General features: G+C 50.2%; 2 protein-coding genes across 2 annotated transcripts in view; both read right to left on the bottom strand.

Moving 5' to 3' along the window:
* LOC104568309 (POU domain, class 2, transcription factor 3) overlaps positions 1–12,665 on the bottom strand; it is a 36,679-nt gene extending 24,014 nt beyond the window's left edge. The window contains exons 1-3 of the mRNA XM_088530534.1: positions 12,380–12,665; positions 9,058–9,111; positions 8,428–8,496 (exon numbers count right to left, since the gene is read on the bottom strand). Of these exons, the coding sequence (XP_088386660.1) occupies positions 8,428–8,496; positions 9,058–9,111; positions 12,380–12,665 (409 nt within the window). The remainder of the gene's footprint in view (positions 1–8,427; positions 8,497–9,057; positions 9,112–12,379) is intronic.
* Positions 12,666–16,626: 3,961 nt separating this feature from the next.
* On the bottom strand, positions 16,627–19,324 carry LOC104568318 (out at first protein homolog). Its single transcript, XM_088530536.1, has 3 exons — positions 19,179–19,324; positions 18,446–18,626; positions 16,627–18,322 (listed from the first exon to the last, which is right to left on the bottom strand). The coding sequence occupies exons 1-3, from the start codon at positions 19,194–19,196 to the stop codon at positions 18,048–18,050; spliced, it is 474 nt and encodes a 157-aa protein (XP_088386662.1). The 5' UTR covers positions 19,197–19,324; the 3' UTR covers positions 16,627–18,047.
* Positions 19,325–20,244: the final 920 nt, after the last annotated feature.

Genomic DNA, 20,244 nt, shown 5'->3' with positions numbered 1-20,244 from the left:
CCAGCTGCTCCTGCCTGAGGAGCCTGTTCATTCATTGCGTTCCAGCTCTAAGCCCCAAGAGCCAACGACTGCACGTATAAATGATGGGAATGCTGATAGTGTTAATAGATGATCGCAATCTGTATCCACACACCTGAGCAGGGCTTTGTGATGATCTTCAAGGCCTGCAGTTTCTGCCTTTGAAACTCACAGGGAGAGGGGGGATGATGTGATCTAAGGCAGTAGCTAAAGGGAAGAAAGGCAAAGAGGAGAAAAGAAGGAAATAAATTTCCTGGTTGCTAAAATAGAACAGGAAGTAAAAGGTAATCTGCTTTCTTGGAGGAGTTTTGCTCACATTCGAAAGCAACATGTTGGTGAGGCAGGATGCAAAGACCTTGAGGGAAATCCCTAGGTTCCAGTGATGATGGGTCTGAGTCACCCATCATACACCCCAACACTTGGAACTCAATCCACAGCTGGAGCAGCGTTTTGCTCCATGTCTCTACTACAGCTGGAGCCAAACTCACCAAACAGAACTGCCAAAAACGCAGTGGTTCAAAACACCCAGGTCTGAATCCTTCAGCACGTTTTTTCTTCTGGTTCTCAGCTCCCCGTCTTTTAATTTTCCCTTCCTGCATAATCCAATGCCACTGATATACTCCTAGCCTTCTTTTTCATTACTGCTTCCCATACAAGGCTAGAAAAAGCCTCCAAGTCCTAAACACTGTTCTCTTGCATCAACCACCTCAAATCAGGGGGTGAGAGCATCTCAGTAAGATATTTTGTGCCAATGGAACATGCTGGAAATACACGAGAGATTGACATTAAATCAGCCGTATCTGGGGCGTCTAGGTCTGAGCGAACAGCCCCAGGTCATCTTGGTAGACAACGAAGGCAATAGGCACTTCCAGAGGCCATTCACCTGACCTATCTCAGACGCCTATCTTAGGCTGAGATGAATGGCCCTCTGGAGATGACTATTTCTCTTTATTGCCTGCAAAGGGACCCAGGGGCAACTAGTTAAGGCTTAGATGTCCAATAGTGAGATATTTAAAAGTTGGGTGAGGTGATTTCTTCTTCCAGTGGTTATGTAAATGGAGACTGGATACACAAATCTCTTCAACTTTTCAGCAGGACTGGTGAGATTGATTTGCAAACAATTCGCATCCTTTTCTATTTCAGTAAAAGCTTGTAAGTCAAGTAGAATTAAGATAATTTCAGCTGCAAGGCACGGTTTGGGTGCAATAAGGACAACAACTCTCTTCTCTCAGTTAAATCACTAACTTTCCTACTTACGTTTTAAAAATAGACCCAATTTCCTCCCTGTTTCAGGGGACCTGCATTAGACCCACAATGAAGTATTCACTTTTCTCCTTAAATACAATGGTTGCTCAAACAGCAAGGATCTGCACTTTAGATTTAATCTTTTTTAGCTCCAGGAGATAAAAAGAAAGGAAAGTGTAAGTGGCAGCAGATTCTCAGCCAGAACTGCCAGAACTCCACTAATTTTGGTGGAGCCTCATGCCAGCCAACGACTTGCCTCTTGCTACACTAGTCAGACACAATGGGATCCAGCATCTCCAGAGTCTGCTAAACACCGTCCTCCCCTCCTTAAATTGCATCAAATGGGGGAAGCCCTGGGATTTAAAGGAAGAAAGACTGCTTTGAGCCCCTTGCTCTGCACTTCCAGGGAGCTTCCCCGTAGCACAGGATTTAATTGCCCACATTATGGCAGTCCTGGACAGAGGGAATAAAGCAGCGATAAGCTCAGCTGGCTCCCGGCAGCGCAGCAGACGGGGACTACGCTCCTCTCCTTGGTTCACCTGGCAGCTGCTTTGCATAGCGCTGGCATCAGATCTGGTGCGAGTTTGCCTGGGGAGGTTTCTCTGGGGATGGGAGCAGCAGAGCAGTTCCGGATGGATTTCCCCCCACCCGCTCTTATTCCCCCCGCCTGGAATGCTTTGTTTACTATTAAAACCAAATACGAACGCTCTATCAGAGCTGACACGATTCCCACTGAAAGCCGCTGAGCCAGTCCGGCACATGAGGATAAAAGCACCATAATGGGAGAAAATAAAATCAAGATTGTGGCGCACCTTCATCTTAGCAAGGCAAACACATGCACTGACATGCAGTTGTCACCTATGGGGAGTGACAGCCGCCCATGGCTTCCCACCTGATGACAAAACCAGAGCCGCAGCCAGAATGCCCCTTTTATTCCCCTTTCCACCCAACTACGCACTTAATTCGACTCACAGTTTGATCTCGGCTGTGCAGAAAGGACAGGGAATTAGAAAATGATTTCAATCTTGAACAGGTGCTGGGGAATTCCCACAGGGAATCAGTTTTTACAGTATGCATTTGGGAGGGAAATTCAGAACAGCTAAATGATGGTGGAGGAAGAGTGCCAGGTAGACACCAGACAAGGGATTCAGCTGCTTGGGCTTAGATGTCTAACTTTTAGGTGTCTAATTCTGAGCCAATTGCTTTAGGCTCCCTTTACAGCCAAGGAAAGGAAGCAGGCGCTTCCAGAGGGCAATGCAACTCACCCCAAGATAGGCAGAGGAGACATGAATCACCTTCGGAGATACCAATTTTCATCATTGCATTTACACATTTACAAGGTGCCCGGGGTGAGCAGGTCAGACTTGGGCATCAAAGTATTCTGTGTCTAAAATTAAGATTAATCTCACCTATCCCAAAGTATGTTAGCACTTCAGCTGATAAAGTACAATGTCATTAGAGACTGACAAAGCAGGCTAGCTGCAGGATACCTCCCAGCGTACATTTTCTACAAGCTGAGGAATTAACTTGTTAGCACTATTAATACAAGAACCAACTCTCTCATCTCAAATGACACAGAAAGTTGAAAAATCATCCGAGTAAAGAAAAAAGGCAACAATTAATCATAACTACAAATATTTGATCCACAGCTGTAAATGACACAAAATGTTAACCTGCACTGAAATGGATGTGGTCCTAATAAGTTGAAGACATATTAAAACTCCTCAGTATTTCAGGAGACCCAAGTGAATATCAACTCGTGGATATCACTTAGAGCAGCGACTTTGGCAGAACTTGCAGTCAAAGCTGCAGAGCAGAGCAGGCACCAGTACAGCACCCAGGTGCCATGCTGTGATGCTCACTGGTGTCCAGGCTTACTATAAAGAATGTTTTTTGAAGGAAGCAATGGAAAAAGTGAAGCAGACGGGGAGTTTTCAAGGCAGCCAGGTAGGGCTGCAGTTTTGCATCAACTGTTTGCACTGAAAGCACAGCCAAAGTGCGGGCATCCGAGCATCACCATGGGAAAGCTGTGGCAGGTTAGCAAAGAAAGTGAATGTGTGCTGACTCAGATGGCTGCAAAGACTCCAGGGGAAGCTCTCGCCCAAGGCTCAAAGTGTTTCATTTGGGTGGCAACCCCTGGGTTAAAAAAACGCCTTTCCTTTGTCAGCAAGGCCTCAAAGAAATCCCATCTTCTTGTCCCACCACCGCTCCGAGCGCGATATACCCTTCACGTGGGGCGGGGGGAGAACCAGGACTGCGAGTGTGGGAGACTCGGGCAGTTTCCAGAAGGAAACCTGAGGGCACCAGTTGTTCCCACGGAAAACATTTCACCTGCAGGTGTTGGGAGAGGGCAAGTCTCTTCTCTTAGACCAGAGGCAAGAGGCAGATCAGACCAGCTCTTCCTTTGCCCCTCTAATTCAAGTCAAACCAGCCTTTTGTTCCCCTTTCCCCTCCCCATCCTTTTTTATCCTCTTCCATAATGGGATGTTTAAGAAAAAAAAATAAAATAACCCAACCTCAAACCCTAATCACCTTCATTTGAATTTCAAATATCCCCCTCTTGGCCTCCCCCACGCCCCAACTGACTTGGAGCTGGGAATATGGAAATTTCTCCCGCTTGCCTTAAATGTGGCTGTGCTATGAAAATCATCAGCCTTATGCAAATCCTGAGCAGGCCCCATCGCCATGGCAACCAGCTGTTTCCAGCCCGGCTGCTGCTGCTTGCATCTATTTGGGACTTGTCCTGGGGCTGAGCCTGGCCGGAGGGGAAAAAGACAGGAGAAATCATGGAAGCTTGGAGGGAGATTTCACGAGGGAGAGAGAGCAAGCCTCGGAGAGCCGCAGCACAGAGCTGCACCCTGCCAGCTTCCCTCAAAGCACTCGGGCCTGGCGATCTGCTCCCCAGCAGCTCCAAAGCTGCAGCAGCAAAAGGCAGGAGAGAAAAGCTCACAGCTTGCATCCTTGCAATCTGCTGAGCAGGGTCCCTCCATGCAGGGCAGCACAACCCCAGATCACCTACTCATTTCACACAAGCCATCGCAGCACGTAGGGTAACTTCACTTTGGCCTGAATTGCACACAGAGGTGAAATATCCTCTTCAAGCCTGAGCCAAACAGTTAAAGGAAACCCTCAACAGGAAGCTTAGGAACATAGAATAGGAACACGCTGAAAAATGGTGCTCCCAGGCCCTTACTCGTCTGTGCTCTGCACCCACCTGCAGGGATAGCATCACCCACCACTTGTGCTCACACCCTGACCCAGAGGCGGGGACAGGACCTTATGGACGAGGAACACGGGCTCACTAAGCTCACCTGGGTACTGTGTGGCAGGGAGACGGACAGAGGTGCCAGGTCGCTGCTTTTCCCTAGCTCAGGATTGATGCAACCTGCACTGGCACCGCGCTCAGGAGCGGCAGTGCCAGGGGGTACAGCTTGGGTGGGAGATTTTGGCGTCCAGCTGCAGAGCTGCCCTTGCTTTCTTGTCCCCACTGCCAGGGGACCTGAGGCTCCTTCCACAGCTGCGGAGGAAGATGTCCCTCACTGAGCCCCCGCCATGGGAATGGCTGGAGTGACAGCCCAGGAGGGACACCCTGCAAGGCCCTCACAGCAGATGCATCCGAGCTCCTCGCCACCCCGGGGAGCAAGCCCAAAGCCCAGGAACCCGGGTCCACAACAGGGTGCCGCTACAACCGCCTGCCTTCCCGCGGACCCATGCAGAGCGGCCGGAGGGCCACGTGCCCACGTCCCACGGGGCTGTCCTGCACTGTGGCTGCCCGGGGCACTCTAGGTCCCCAGCGGTGCCCGGTGCCCCAGCCAGGGGCTGTCCAGTTCCCGCTCTGCAGGCAGGGAGGGAAGATGCTCCGAGCACCCGTGGCTGTTCGGTTACCCTGGGTTCTGTTTGAAGCGCTTCCCTATCGCCCTTTTGTTAAAGCTTTGGCTTCCCCCCCATAGCCTCAACCGATGAAATCAAAGGGAAGTAGCTTTGCTTGGTGTAACCTGTTTTGATGAAGCAGATAAACGGGGAACAAGTGTCTGACACAAACAAACAGACAGACAGAGGCACGTCCCACCTCAGCGTTTTGTTGCATCAGATACCGAGGGCTGAGAGAAACCACAAGAAGGGGGAGATCTCTGCCCCTCGGCTGCAAGACCAGGGGCGACACTCTGCGCTGCCAAGCCCCCACAGTTCCCATAAAAAAACAACCCAGAACTTGCTGGCATGGCTTTCATCAGTTTAAAAAGATGAAAAGAGCTCAGCGCCAAGCGCTGAACTTGTGCTGGTTGCTGGTCGTTACCCCCCATGGAGGCAGGGGCCCCGGCCGGCCCCGTGTGCCCCATGTCCTCTGCACCCTCCCTTGGTGCCCTGGCAAGAGGGACAGAGCCCAGGAGGGCGCTGAGGAGGGGGTTCTCCTCAGAAAGGACCTTTTCTAGTTGTTTAAACAACAGCTTTCTTCAAAATGGCATAATTTCACTGCAGTTGGGAAAAAGAAAAAGAAAAAGAAACAAAGCACAATTGCTGAAGAACATGTTACCGAAGTTTTCAAGTATTTTCTAGGAAATGGACGTGGAGGAGGAGTAGCAAGCCTAGCTTTCCTAATCTCCTATGAAAGATGAAAAAAATAGACAAATTTGAAAGAAAAGAAAAAAAAAAAAGAAAAAAAAGAAAGCAGTGAAAAGACCGGAAAAAGAAAAAAAAAGGTAAAAAAAAAAAAAAAAAGGGGGGGGGGGAATAAAAAAAGAGAAAAAAGAAGGGAAAGCGTGGAGCAGACGAAAAGAGAAAAACGATTATTTCAAACACTTACAAAGTAAAACACTGCCCCACATTACTCTTTTTGCCTGTAAGCCTAGAACTGGCAGGGAAATGAAAGGCTGAGATTATGGTTCTGCTAATGACACTTCCCATCAGATCTTTAGGCATCAGTTTTAGATCAAGGGCTTGGTTTATAAAAGCATCTTGGCACCTAACTTTCTCAAGATTTTTTTTTTTTTTAATTCTCTTCTTGGAGCCAGCCTGCACCTTTTGGTGATCAAAGGCCTTTGTAAATCTGCACCTAAGTTTTTTCCTTTCTTCATAAGCTATCACATCAGTAGCACACTTTGGTAACTGTCCTGTCCTCTTGAAGGGACCTGAGTCCTGGGGAGCTGTTTTATCCGAGTAGTTCATTAGGGAATGGGTCCTCAGTTAATGAGTCATTGGAAAACAAATTTTCCCACATTAAGCTGGTATACAAAACACCTAGCTATTAGGCGCTGCAGTAAATATTCCTCTAACAATGTGTATCAGGGAAAATAAAAACTTTCAAGGAAGTTCAGTACAAAGTACTTTGTTGTTTATAAACAGAACGGTCGGAAAGAGAGAAAATAAAAAGCCAGTGATTTGCAGAGGTTTTAGGTAAAGCATTGAGACGGATGCTCAGCGGGCTTCCTTGCTCGTGGCAGTCAGTAGGGCTTATCTTGAAAAGTGTGCCCAGGTATTTACCCCACCTGGGACACCACGCAAGAGCTGGGCATAGGAAGCTGCTCCAAGCAGCCTCTGCTTTCTGAAGACTCTGAAGAGATCAGCCTGTTACGGGACCTACATTAGAAACACAGCACTTGAAACAGGTTCCTTGTATCAGGCTGCAGGAAAGCGTCACTCGTTTGTAACTGAAGGAGATTTACTTGTTCTGATTTCCCTGCTTGATTTAAAAGATGGTAGAGCAGAGTTAATCCTGTTGCAAATATTTTTCTTGTCTTAAAACAAACTGACTTCACTTCTCTGTGTCCTTTTCTCATCAATTCCACTAGAAAGAGTGCTAAAACTAACATCAGCTGCTAGGTAGGAAGCTTGTATAGAAAAGCATGTCTTATCCAAGAGACTGTGACGCCACAGTTTCACACTATTGACTGCAATATTAGCAGTGAGAGCCTCCCAATAATTTAGCAAAGTCCAGCATCAAAACCGAACCAATTGAAAAAAAAAAAAAAAAAAAAAAAAAAAAGCCAACTGAACTAACAGGCCAGTCTTTCCTAATCTTGAATCAACTATGCTAACCATCAGCTCTGTGTGCCAAAACACAACATGTTTCAGGAGAATTTGACTCCTATTTAAGGCTCTGTAGCCATTATCCTGGTTTGTAAAAGAGCTCAGGAAGTTGGGGACACATTTGCTGCCAGGCTTTGAGTCACTTATCTCAAAAACTACCTCGGGATGACTGTGCAGGAGCAGAAGCCTGACCTTACCAAAGTCAGTGGGAGTTCATAGCCATGAATAGAGCCAGATTTTATCTCCGTTTTAGATAATGTCAGATAACCCAACTTAATAACCAACAGCACAGAAGATTTGTCGTCCTCAGTGTAGTCTGTAAAAAGAGGTGTAGTTGGAGTCCCACTAAACCATACCTACAGTTCCCTAGTTAGGGTCTCTTTTTTTTTTTTTTTTTTTTCCTCCTAATTCCTTTCAAATGACACTAGCGGAAGAGGAACAGCAGAACCATCCTATTTAAAGCTTATATCTCCTTTTGCACACTCCTCCCTGCCAGCCAAGTTAAAAGTTCTGCATTACTCTGAGAGCAATGTGGGTTTTTTTTTTTTTTTTGCCAGTTTCTCTAGGAGCCTGGAGATGAGTCTCACCTCTTCAGGCAATGTGCATTTGTTACAGCCTAACGGGTGCTAAAACAGCTTGTTTTCCTAACTGCTGTTTATTTGCCTGGAAATGACCCTGACCCTGACTTTTTGTGCCATTATATCCTAGAGGTCCTGCATTGCAGGCCCACTGCAAGCAGTGGCAGTCAAGCGACAAGAACAACGGCTGATCATGGTGCAAATGACACTATGGCACTGCTGGTCTTGGTAGCTAACCTGGCAGAGATCAACGCTAGTGCCAGTGCCATCCCTTTAGAGCAACACCCTGTTCTTCAGCTTTCCACATTGGAAGAAAACTGGACCTCTAACCTCAGGACAGCCAAAGAACTGAATCCTTCATTGCTGGTACAGACCGACCTTGCACGCTGATCAAGATACGAATGCAATGCTAGCCCAGAGCACATTCTTGCAGGAGCGCAGGGTGATAGCAGCGAGAGCCAAGCAGAGCACGGACAGCAACTTCCCACACCCGTGTTCCCTTTTTCCATCCCCTCCCTCGTCACGACTTCCCCATCTGGCCCCTTGTCCTGGCTCTCCTTACCTGGCTCCACCTGGTCGGGTTCATGCCGAGTGTCTGTGGAGTCTGCCGCATCACCGCTCATCTTGATCTCTGGAAAAGGAGGCACAACTGATTTTAATAACAGGTCACAGTCCCAGGCAACAGGCACATGTGGCTTCCACTAAACAGCACAAATGAATGTGTAATTATAATGAACCATCAGACTTTCAAATTCCTGATTCCTCAACACAGTCACTAGAATATTCATCAGCTCCGAGAATGCACTTTCCCTCCTGTTGCTCTTTGCATCCCCCTCACTCCTTTCCCCCCACCTCAGTTTACTGTTTTTCTTCCTCACCCTTTGCACCATCCACTTCCCACGCAGAGCACGAGAGGGATGAGCACTGGGAGCCCTCCCACATTCCCTGGCCTCTCCCCAGAGCTTTCGGCAGGGTCCCCAACCAGCTAGCTGGTGTGGCTCCTTGCTCGAGGCTTCATCAGGACACCGTCCCCCACTACCACCCCTTTAGTGGCTGGAGCCCTCCCAGCTTTCCCATCTCCCCCTTTGCCATAGGGATGGCTCAGGCAGGACCGCGTGCTAGCTGCACTCCGCCATCAAGCACAGGGGTATCTCCTTCCCTCCTTATCAATGCCAAAAAATAGGTCATTTACCCTTGAAGTGATGACTGCCACCACACCCTGGGCCACGCTCGCCTTCGGGGACAGCTGCAAGAAAAGGGTGGGAATAGTCAACTTTACACAGATTGTGCCACTCCGTAGAGGAGGCAAAGTCAGGGAAAGGAGGAAGAATATTCAAATTCAGATGGACACCCCTTCACCTTCTTCTTCCCTTTGCATGGGAGTTTTAACTCTTTCCAGTCTAGTTGTGGGGGGAAGAAAAAAAAAAAAAACTTTTTTTTTTTTTTTTATAAAGGACCAAGTAATTTGCATACACTTCCTGCAGCCAATCCCTGCCACAAAAGTCATCCGATTTGCATCGGGTAATAACAACTGTGTGGAAACTGGGCGAGTGTTTGCTGTGGTTTTACTGGGGCAGAAAAGGCAGGTGGAAGCCTTTTTAAAGGCATCATGCAACCCTTTTCCTCTTTCCAGCACGCACCTTGTGTTATTTCCATGCAGCCAAAAGAAAGAGAAGAAATCTATAAGTTATTATAGCTATTTCCTTCTGTTCCTAGCACTGAAGAGGACAAATGATATTTTTTCCTGTTGAAATTTGCAGCTACCAAATGGAAATTCCCTATTCTTTGGTCCAAACTGAAGAACTTCGAATTTGAAAGAGTGAAACTTTCCTCAGCAGATGGATAAAAAAAGAAAATAAGAAGACAAGATTTTTATACTAAAGGAGGAATGCAGAAACATTCACATACTTTAGGAACTTTTCTTTTTTACATTGTATTAAGGAGGAAGAAAAAAAGGAGAAAGAAAACAGTTTCTTTTGAAGTAATCCTCCCCAATTAAGACTTGAACATTTAATGGGGCTTCTAAGCACTTCTACTGTAGTAAAGAGTAATTATCATCAGCTATAAACATCTAGTTATCTTGTAATATTGCCAAAGGACCCTAACCTAGGCAGCCTACAAAGCACAAAGCTTTGCTTGTTGCCAAAAAGAATCTTTAAAAAAAAAAAAAAAAAAAAAAAAAGCCAAGTCCTCATAAAATAAAAAAATTTAGGCGTTACAGAAGTTTGGTGTTTGCTTTAAATAGAAAACCTGCAAGTTTAAAAGAATTTAACATAGCTTTCAGTGCAGGCACACAAATCAATGAATGAACGCATATGTTATTAAAATGAAATGTTGCAAGTAGTTTTTAATCAAATTCCCCACACCAGTGAGCATCTTACAGGCACGAAGCAAGCAAAAGTGGTCCGACCAGTGACTGCTGGAAAAGAGAGGAGAACAAGAGCAAGCAGGAAGGCTCTTTCTCCCTCTGGAAGGGCTGGATTCATGACCCCCTCAGCACTCCTTTGGAGCCCTTCAGCCTTAACAAACCTGCTCCTCTGCAGCAGGGGCAAGAAATCAGCCCCTGTGCTCATTCTAATCTGTGTGGGGGAGTGGAGCGGCTGCAGCTGCAGCCCGATTGCGCATCATGCAATATGCTGCCTGGGGGCTCTTGAACCTCTTGCTCTGGGAGCCGGGCACTAAAAAGCACCCTGGTGATTCGCTCACACATGTGAAGTGCAATAACCTACCACAGGGAATAAAACAGGAGGAAAAATAAAATCCTTCTGATAAAACCCTGCAGACCTTAGTGTCTGCAATCTCACCAGCTTTTGTACATTCGTGGGGAACAAACTGCAGCAGCGGTCCTTGAGCACAGGGAACAGATTTAGGAGGGAAGCACCATCTGATATGATATAAATGCAGCCAAGATAAGGGTAATACCAAAGGGTCCTGCACTATAATTAGAGCAGAAAGTGCTAAAACCCAGCTGGATCTGAACCCCTGCATCCAACAACTTTTCAGACAAAACTGGCTGCAAGAGTGCAACCAAACACAGGCTCTACTATACAGCTTTGCAAGGCAGCCACCACACAGGGAATAAGCAGGCTAATAAAAAAAAAACTCTGGGAAAAATAATGCAACTTAGGCCTGCCTAACTCCTAACCACAGACCCATTAGGAGCCGCCACTGTGGCCTAGTCCATATTAAAAATGTGCTGCTGTTCCTCAGCTAGCAAGCGCACCAGGAATAGGGGAGGCTGGTTTCCTCACCCAGACCAAAGAAACTCTGCCAGCGCAGACACTTCTCCAGGGATATATCTGCATCTCTATTTTTGCTGAAACAAATGGTGTCAGCAAATAAAGCTTTCCCAAGCCCTTATTCCTAGCAGTTGCTCTGACCTGAGCACCGAGGCAAGCCCGCCTCAAAAAATGGGGCTGCTCAAGGTCTGGGTGTCGCTGGTGCGCGGTGCGGAGGGTGGCTGGGGGAGGCAGTTCACAGGGCAGCCCCTGGCCAAATCCACAGTGGAGCACTGCCCTGGCTCCGGCACAGGACACGGGTCGATCCAGGAGCTGCTGGGAGGAAAGCGGCGTCCACGAGGCGCACAGGTGGGCGGATAGGAGCCCGGGGGATGCAGCCCGCAGAGGCGCCACGCACGCACGCCCGGGGCAGATGCTCGGACAAGACGGGCTCCCACGCCGAGCCGGTCCCACCAGCCCCACGACACCCCGGCCGAGGCTGCGAGGTGGCCACAAAGCCCAGGGTTTGGCCACTTTGGCAGGCCTGGGGCTGCCTGCCACTGCCTTTGGACTCATGGATGTGCACGGCCTAGGGAGAGCACACGTCTGCTCCATGCGCAGGTCCCCAGTGCCCCGGGTGGCAGGGGAGGATCTGTCTGTCCCTGCAGCCGTGGTAGCACAGCCCACCCGTGGCACGGTCCCTCCCCTCCAGCACGGGGTGAGCAGAGAGCAGGAGCTCAATCCCCACAATCCTGGCCAGCCCGAGCTCCACATGCCAGGGGGATGGCAGTGACAGTCCCAGTTGTCTGGCTATCCGCAGCAGGAACATCTGCAGGAAGGAAATGCGGGACCACCTCAGCGTCCCAACGCCTGTAAAGCATCTCTCTCCTTGCAAGTATCCTCCATCCATTCATTCACTGCTCAGCTGGTCCTCCTGCAGCCCTGAGCTCCCTTCCTTTCCCTCCACCGATACTTTCTCATGCTCGCATACACCTTCCACCCTGCCTGCATCCCTCCATGCACTCATGCCCTCTCCCGGCTCCAGCCTTGAGCCCAACCTCACAGCTCAGGCTTTCCAGGAGAACCAGATTCCCGGCTCCTCAGCCCACATCAGGCCCGGCAACACCAGCGAGCCTCTGCCATCCCAGGGCCGCATCCATTCCCAGGTGGGAACGCAAGCTCCAAAGATGTTGCTGTCCATGGCAGCTCCATGGGGAGAGCGGGAAGGCAGTAGGGTTACGTGCGCGGGAAGCGGAGCCGTCGCGTCGCCTGCCCGTGTACCCGCGCGCCCCGTACCTGCGTGCACGGACTCCAGGTTCACCATCCTGCCGGCGGGGGGGAACCCGCGGTGCGCCCAGCCTCCTGCCGCGAGCCCCAGGTTGCCAGGGGCTGCCAGTTTGCCCTCCCTCCTCGGCCACCCGCTGCCGCTGGAACCGGGCGTGGGTCCGCTCCCCACGGGACCTAGATCCCCATTGCCCGTTGCCATGCGGGGCCGGGCGAGCACGCGGCGCGGCGCCACGCCTCGCCCCACCTCCGCCTCCCGCGGGTGCCCCGGCACCCAGCAGCCTGGCGCCGGGCCCATGCAAAAGCGCCATTTGCATATTAGTAACTGGGGAGCGGATGAGTCCCTGCAGCGCTACCAGGGCGTGGGGCGCGCTGGGGAGGCGGCGGGCGCGCACGGAGGCCGCAGCGAGCAGAGCCGATGCGGGGGGCTGCAGCCCAGCGCCGGCCGCATGGGGCCTGCAGTGAGGAAGGCCCGGGCGAGCAGTGGGCGGCCAGGGGCACAGGGCCGCCAGCCTGGCCTTCGCCTCGACTGTGGCCACTCAGTTCTCCAGAGCCCATCGGTCTGTGGGTGCCACACGCCAAAGCCAAACAGCAACCGACCCCATAGGAGCCCATTGGCGCGAGAGGGGAGGTGTGAGCAGGAGGGCCCTGTGGCCTTGCTGAACATCGGGGCAGAGCTAGGGCTAGGGCTAGGGCATGGGGGTGGTGGTCCCTGGCTTGGGCTCTGCGCTGTGAGCCCCCCACAAAGGGTTCCACATTGCTTAAAGCTGCAGCATTTAACTCACTTCCAGGGGAGGCATAGGGAAAGGAAATCCCAAACCTAGGGCAGGCTCCTGCTACACGTAGCTGCCAGGGGCCACCTGCCAGCCCCATGTTGTGGCAGGGACCGAGCCAAGCCCCTGGACCCAGACACCGGTGGCTCTTGACCCTCCTGGGCACTACTCAAGGTAGCAGGACGCCCGCGCGAAGCTCTGGCACTGCTCAAACCTATCCTGAAAGCGTTAACAGGCTCCATCGGCAGCTGCCAGGTACAAGCTATCGCACATTCATCTCCTTCTGGCTAATTCACGTTCCAGGGCTCTCGGCTTTCCCACATGCTGCTCTCCCTCCCTGGAAAGACAGGTTTCTCTGAAGAGATGGGTGGGCGGGCGGGCAGGCTCTCCGGGCCTAACCTCCAACCCAGTCTGGTGTTATGGCCTTGAAGTGCTTGCTCTTGGCTTCCACGGTCAGAAAGGAAATCCTCCAGAGAGGAAGATGTGCTGCAAAGAAAGGGTGGATGTGTGAAGAGAAGGTCTACCCAGGAACAGGAGGAGGAAAGCGGAGCGGGAAAGCAGAGAGGAGGGGAAGTTCCCAAGAATGCTTGGGGTCACACGGACGTCTGTGGGATGGGGAAGGAAAGGGAGATTTCAGAGGCACTCCAGGAAGCAGAGGACACGGGGAGGTTTGCACAGATATCCTGTTTCGAGCTGCTCCGGGAGCTGGCCTCCTGCCACTGATGCCTGGCAGAGCCCAGGCTGAATGTGGGCACACCGGGGCAGCTGCTGTGCTCTCCCCTAGCAGCTTCAGCATGCCTGGGTTTTCCCCACATCGAAGGATGACGTGGTCAGGCGTCCTCCCTGCGTCAGGCATGGGGATTCAGTGCTGGCTTCTGCCCGGCCCAAAGGGCCTCTGGGGCACAAGCGGGCGCCAAAGGCCCTGGCAAGGCTGAGGGGCAACGGGAGCCTCCCGTGCTCCAAATCAGCTCATGCTGTTCATCAGTTCGTGGTGGCTGGTTATTTCACTTAATACCACCCCTTCAGCTCCCTGGTGTTCTTCCCTTGCTGCAGAAATATACGGCCTGTACCTGACTTCCAGGGTCTGGACCCGTGCTGGACAGGGATCCCCTGGACATCCTGCATCCTCCATCCAGGAGGCTGTCCTGGCACATAGACAGGGATGCACTGCCCTCTCCTGGCCCTGCAAGTGCCTCCAAAAGGCAATTGGGGATCCTCAGGTGAGCCCAGGCCTGTACCAGAGCTGGTGAGATCTGCTTTTTTGGACTAGCATTTTGTGATCAATGCAACAGGAGAAAAAAAATGGAATGGAAAGAAAAATAACAAGAAGGATTCAGCAGTTTGCTGTGAGAGAAAAGCCTTTCATCAGGGTGCCCTGGGCTTTAGCACCGTTCATACAAACAGGAGAGACTGCACCTCCTAACCTACCTGAAACACCGCTGCCACTGGCTGGAAGAAAATACAGGAGAAGTATCGAAGGAGCAGCAGTCCTTTCTGCTGTAGAAATAAGACCATCTTTTCCAGGCAAAGGCAGATTGCTTTAACCCTGCCAAGAGGCGATCTGTCCTGGATGCCAGCAGGTATGCTGCTGCCAAAGGTCAGCTAATTGTTTTTCTTTTTTCCCCCAAGGGCATCAATTAATGACCCATCTACTCTCATCCTCATTATATGTGACTATTACTCTGCTATTGCTACCAGTTTATTCCCCTCTTGGAGGAAGACAATCTCTGCAGATAGAGCTTAATTTATGGAGCATGGCCTTTCAGAAGGGCCCTGCAAGCACAGACTGCGGAAAGACGTTACAAAATCCCCTACTGCTTTTGCTAACAGCAAGGATTTACATGAGCTCTCCTGGCTTGCTGCAGCATACTCCTCTGCCAAGAAGTCCCCCTTGTCTCCACCTGCAACAGCTGCTTTACAAGGGTATTGTTTAAGTGCATCAAAAAGGATTTTTCCCTTGGAAAGGCAAATGTACTGCAGTGCAGTTCCTTTCTGGCAAGGACGGGGAGATAATGAGATCTTTCAGGGATTAAGATACCTAGCTGTAAATTAGTGTGTGAAACACACACACCCCTCAATCCTGGAGCCGTGCATCACCTTCACTGTCTTTTCCAGCCTGCAGAAAGCTCTGCCACAAGTGCTTTCCCCTAGGGACCTTACCAGCATTCCTCTCTCGGAGCACAGACACGATCCAGCAGCACCCACTTGTGGAGGATGGGAAATCTGCACTGCAGCAGCTCCGGAAATGCAACGTGCTGCTAGGGACCTTGCCATGGCCCAGGCGAGCCTCAGGCCAGGTTTGGGAAAGCTTTGGGAAAGCAGGGGCACCAGCTCCCTCTCAGTGCAGGTAGCTCAGTGGGGCTACAACTGAGCACACCGTGGGGACATGCCCTGGCCCCTCCAAAGCCAGCACTGCTGGAGTGCACCCTGCAAACCCAGAAACGACTACTGCGTGGAACTCAGCATATACTGCCCATCATTACTTTGCTTGCTTGGCACATACTCTTATACTCTTATGCCTTAATACTCTAGTCAAGGAGGTACTCTGTCCCCTTGTAAGGGGTGCAGGAGCCCAGAGCCTCACTGTCACACAGTAAGTGCACCCAGCCATCTGGAACAATATCCAAATGCTCCCAGCAGCTCTCATGACCCTCCTAGCAGCCCAGGCAGGAAACAACTAGCAAAAAAAAAAGGCTACTCAGGGGGTCCTGAGAGAAGGTCTCACAGGCCCCCTGCAGCTCCCCTCCTTCATTGCTCACAGCTGAACTTAACTGGGGCTAACAGGAGGCAGGAGACAAGCCAGCAGAGACCATTGTACTCAAAGTGTGGACTATGTACTGAAAAACCCCTCCAAAAATCACTGTGAGAAGAGGGAGTTGCTCTGGAAGCTCAAACACAGGACGACAGAGGTTGCAGGAGTCCTCATCTCTGCATTCACCTCACTAGGGGGAATCAGCACTCCACATATCTTCCTGCAGAGCTTTGAATTGCCCAAAAGGGCTGAAGATGTCATCCCTCCTCAGTTAGAGCAGCAGAGGGATACAGAGGGGACATTTCACTGAGGCTGCTGCTCAGACAAGCCTTCAGACACCAACTGCAGCTGCACAAGTGAACAGTGTAGCCTCACAGGAGCCTGGGGGAGAGAAGGAGGCGCCCCGCTGCCCGTTCCCTGGAGCACTCTCCATTCCCCTTGCCAGCCTCTCTTCTCCCTGGGCCTGGGGCTCAGAGCTTCCACACTTCCTTCGGACCAGCTGAAATTGCCCTCTATCAAGGGGCCAGGTATTCTTGAGATCAAGGAATACATGGATGAGAGCTGGGGTCATTCTGAACAGCAGGATGCTTCCCTCCCCTCATCTTCTCCCTATACCTGTCTCTGGTGTCCTGGGGACAAGCTCAAGATCTACCCATAAGAAAACAACTCTTAACCAAGAGCCCAAACAACTGGATGGCACTGAGATTATGACAAAGAGTCTTTGAGGTAAGGGATGCTTTTAAAAAAATCAGTTTATTTACCTTACAAATGATAAATAATTTGCTTTAGAAAAAAACTATTCAAGTGTGTTTTACTTCATGTCACAATATTAAAATACCTTTCCCTTTTCCCCCCCACCCTCCCCCCGTGAGATCAGTACAAAAATAATTGTGACCAAATGTAAGATTTGGGTTTTTTTTTTTTGTCAAAAAATATCCTGAATTTTAGGCAAAAAGGCACACAGTGAGGGCTTTTCACGACAAGGTACCAGGGTTCAAAATGACCCCAGCAGCCTTTCTGTCACCTTGCGGGCTGTTCTGACCCGAATGAAAGAGGACACAGGAACTGGGCAGTAAGCCAGGAGCACTCTTGGGCTGGTGCCCTCCAGGTGTTTAACAGAGCCAAGGTCAGCATCAGGGTCATCGCTGTTTTATATGTAAGGGAAACCAAGGCACAGCAAAGCAGTACAATACCTAAGAGCTTACTGTGAGTAGCTGGCAGAGTAGCACATAGACCTGAGGAGCCCTGGCCCTTGGTCCTCTGCTATAAGCCAGGCAGACCAACATCTTGATCCTCCAAAGAACGGTGCAAACCTCACCTGGGATTGTCCTCCCCCTGCTCACAACCATAACATTATGATGGCACCCATCAATTTCTGCACATTTCTTTCTTAGTGGGAGAGTCATTGGACCAACACAAAAAGTTGGGCCTTAACTAGTCTACACAGGGTTTTAGATGGAGCCTTATTCAACAGCCCTTTAGGTGTATAAGTAATTGCTGGGATATATCCCTCTATTCTAACTTCTAGCCACAGGAAGGATATAACATCCAGATATTAGAAAAAGCTATGGGCAGGCTCTTGCTTTGGGTAAGTTTCGTACCTTTTTATTTGAGTATATGGTCCCATAAATTAGCTATTTTCCCATTGGGAATTGCTGTTACATCACCAGGAGGTGGCAAAAATCAGTGAAGGGGCTTCTTCGGCGTTAGGAATGTTTGACAACTCAGGTTGTCAAGACCACTTCTTTCTCTACCCTGACCACCCCTAGGGTGCTTCAAGGCTGATGCCTGTTATCAGAGCTGCCCCCCTTCACATGTGCTAAGTCTAGAGCAGGGCAAAACATAGCCCCTTCCAGTCCTTTCTCCCAGAAACGTCTCACTCCTTCCAGGAGGCAGCCTCTCCTGGCAGCTGTCAGGAGAGCATTAACACGCAGTGAGCTAAAGCTGCTTATCACAGTATGAGGCAGTGTTAGGTGGGGAGAGGGTTTGCAGGGGGCCAGAAGGAAAGGCACACACAAAGCTCTCCTCGTACAAGGCACCTCTGCAGAACATATTCCTTCTTTGGAGCGGCCACCTCCAGGATGCCCCTTAGAATCATAAAAGGGGGGGCAGAAGGCAAATAAACTGCCCCTTGAAAAGGCCTGACCCGGCACTGCTAGGTCTCCTCGTCCCACAGGCACAGCTGCTTCTGCGGCACATAGTAATCAAAGGTGTAGCCCTTCTGACAGCTGCGGATGCCGCACTTATAAGAAGAAACCTTGCCCCCAGCATCCCGAGTCTTGCAGTACTTGAGCATGCACGGGTACCACTCGATGCTGAGCGAGTAGCTGCAGATGCAGGGTTTCCAGCGGTCTGTGCACAGCTTGCAGCGCTGCAGGTCAGGGAGGTCTGAGGTCTGAGGCAGGACCTCGAACATGGAGCCATCCACCCCTGGGGGAAGAAGCACAGAGATGTTGTTCAGGGTGCTGCTGCTGAAAGACAACACCAAGGGATCTGTGCAGATCACCAGTAGCCCAACAGGAGAGATCCCACCAAGCATAAAGGAACTAGTACCTTTTTCCAGCCAAAATTTCACATCTTCCTCTCGAGTGTAAATGGCTTCTTTGGCCTCTGCACAGACATTGTGAATGTGAGAGCTCAGTTGGGCACCTTTGCTGAAGTTGACAGCTACGTCCATGCGGAGATGTTCCAGGCCCCGAACCTCCTCGGCCTGCCGCACTGTCCTGGGGTTTTTCTAGAAAGGATAAAAAACACAAAAATCTGAATCCTCATTGCAACAAATTATCCCACACAGGATACCATGACTTCATGCCAATGTAAGAAGGTGTGCAAATTCCCGAGAAAATGCACCTGCATCCTATTTGTACAGAAGGCACTTACACAACTTCTTGGCAATTCTGAACTGATAACTGATTTGCCCGTGCTCATTTATCAAGGCTTTGTCCTGATGGCTGGTGCCAGATTAGTACTTGCCTCATTAAGTAATCTTTAGGGGGGTTTTTTATGGTGATTGCCCCAGGCATCCACTTCCCACTTAACACTGCCTAGTCTGAACTAAATCCTACTTCCATCTAGCTTATTAGTGGATCCTGATCATTATTATTAATGAAATTAACTTAATACTAAATCCCTTAAGCAGCAGGGGTGATCAAAAGCTGGCCCAGCTTTTGGGCTGAGCAATTGAGCAGCTGCCTGGGAAGGGTATACAGGGAGGACAGCATTCCAGTCCATGGATAGACTGGAAGATGGAGCTTGCACTGAGGCCAGCTGCCAGACTGCATCTTACCTGCCGCAGCTTGGCCATAGACTCGCTGGGGATGATCTCGTTGCGGTGAAGCCGCGTGACGAAGCAGAGCGCTTGGAATTGACTCTGGCCCCTCTCCAGCTCCCCTAAGATTAAGGCACGAAATATCTTCACCTCCTGGGAAAAAAAAAAAATCACTGCATTTAAGTCCTAGATTTCTGGCATCGGTGAACAGGCTTCAGGTCACAGAGAACAGCTCCATCTAAAAGAACAAATTCAAAGGTTTCATACTTCTGCTATTTGAACCAAGAAGTGTAGTCCCAGGTTCAATCCCACCCAACCTCACAGCCTAATTACTGCTGTCTGTAAAGGAGTAAAGGTTTTTGCAATCCCACTGTGTCAGGGACAGAAAGCTGCCAATACACATCCCATATCCATGGCTCCCAAAAATAGCTGGCAGTTGTCTGTCCTCTACAAGAGAGGATGCAAGTCTCAGGAGTCTTGTCCTCTTCCAAGAGGAGATGCTCTTCATCAAATCAACCACTTGGGGTTCTCCTCTCAACGCAGGGAAAGCTGCCACATGTGTAGACTCTGCTCAAAGACTGCTTCTTTTTTGCTGCCCTTCATTCAGTAAACGTCCTGCTGTGGCCACACACCCCTCCAGGAGAAAGGCCTGGAGCCCCTAAGTTGAGCAGGGCTCGGTGCAACGTTTCACTCAGTCAGGCTGCAGTGACCTGCAAGGGAAGGGGAAATCTAAAACCCAATTCCACTTCCCCAGGGAAACTGTCTTTTAGTGTTTCACTTTCAAATGCCTAAAGGAGTAAAACATGTCAATGCAGTAGCCAAAGTATGCATGTTCCCCCCGTATCAGAGAGAATATTGTTATCAGGGTTAATAACAGGGTTATTGCTCTTCCTGTTACTGCAACATGGGTTATTGCTCTTCCTGTTACTGCAACATGGCTCATCCTGCTAGGGGCCAATGTGGGACCAAAAGGCAAAGGGGAGAGGGCTGGAAAAGTGATAAGCACAGGCTAAAGGATGAGGGCAGAATGGAAGAAAGGGAAGCACAGACACAGTCCAGAAACCCCACTGTGGCACAGTACCAG

The sequence above is a fragment of the Tinamus guttatus genome, unplaced genomic scaffold (genome assembly GCF_059628265.1).
Source record: "Tinamus guttatus ecotype Peru unplaced genomic scaffold, ASM5962826v1 Tinamus_guttatus_pri_ptg000382l, whole genome shotgun sequence".
NCBI lineage: Eukaryota > Metazoa > Chordata > Aves > Tinamiformes > Tinamidae > Tinamus > Tinamus guttatus.
Note: the sequence above shows the minus strand (reverse complement) of the source record. Positions and strands in the feature narration are given on the sequence as shown.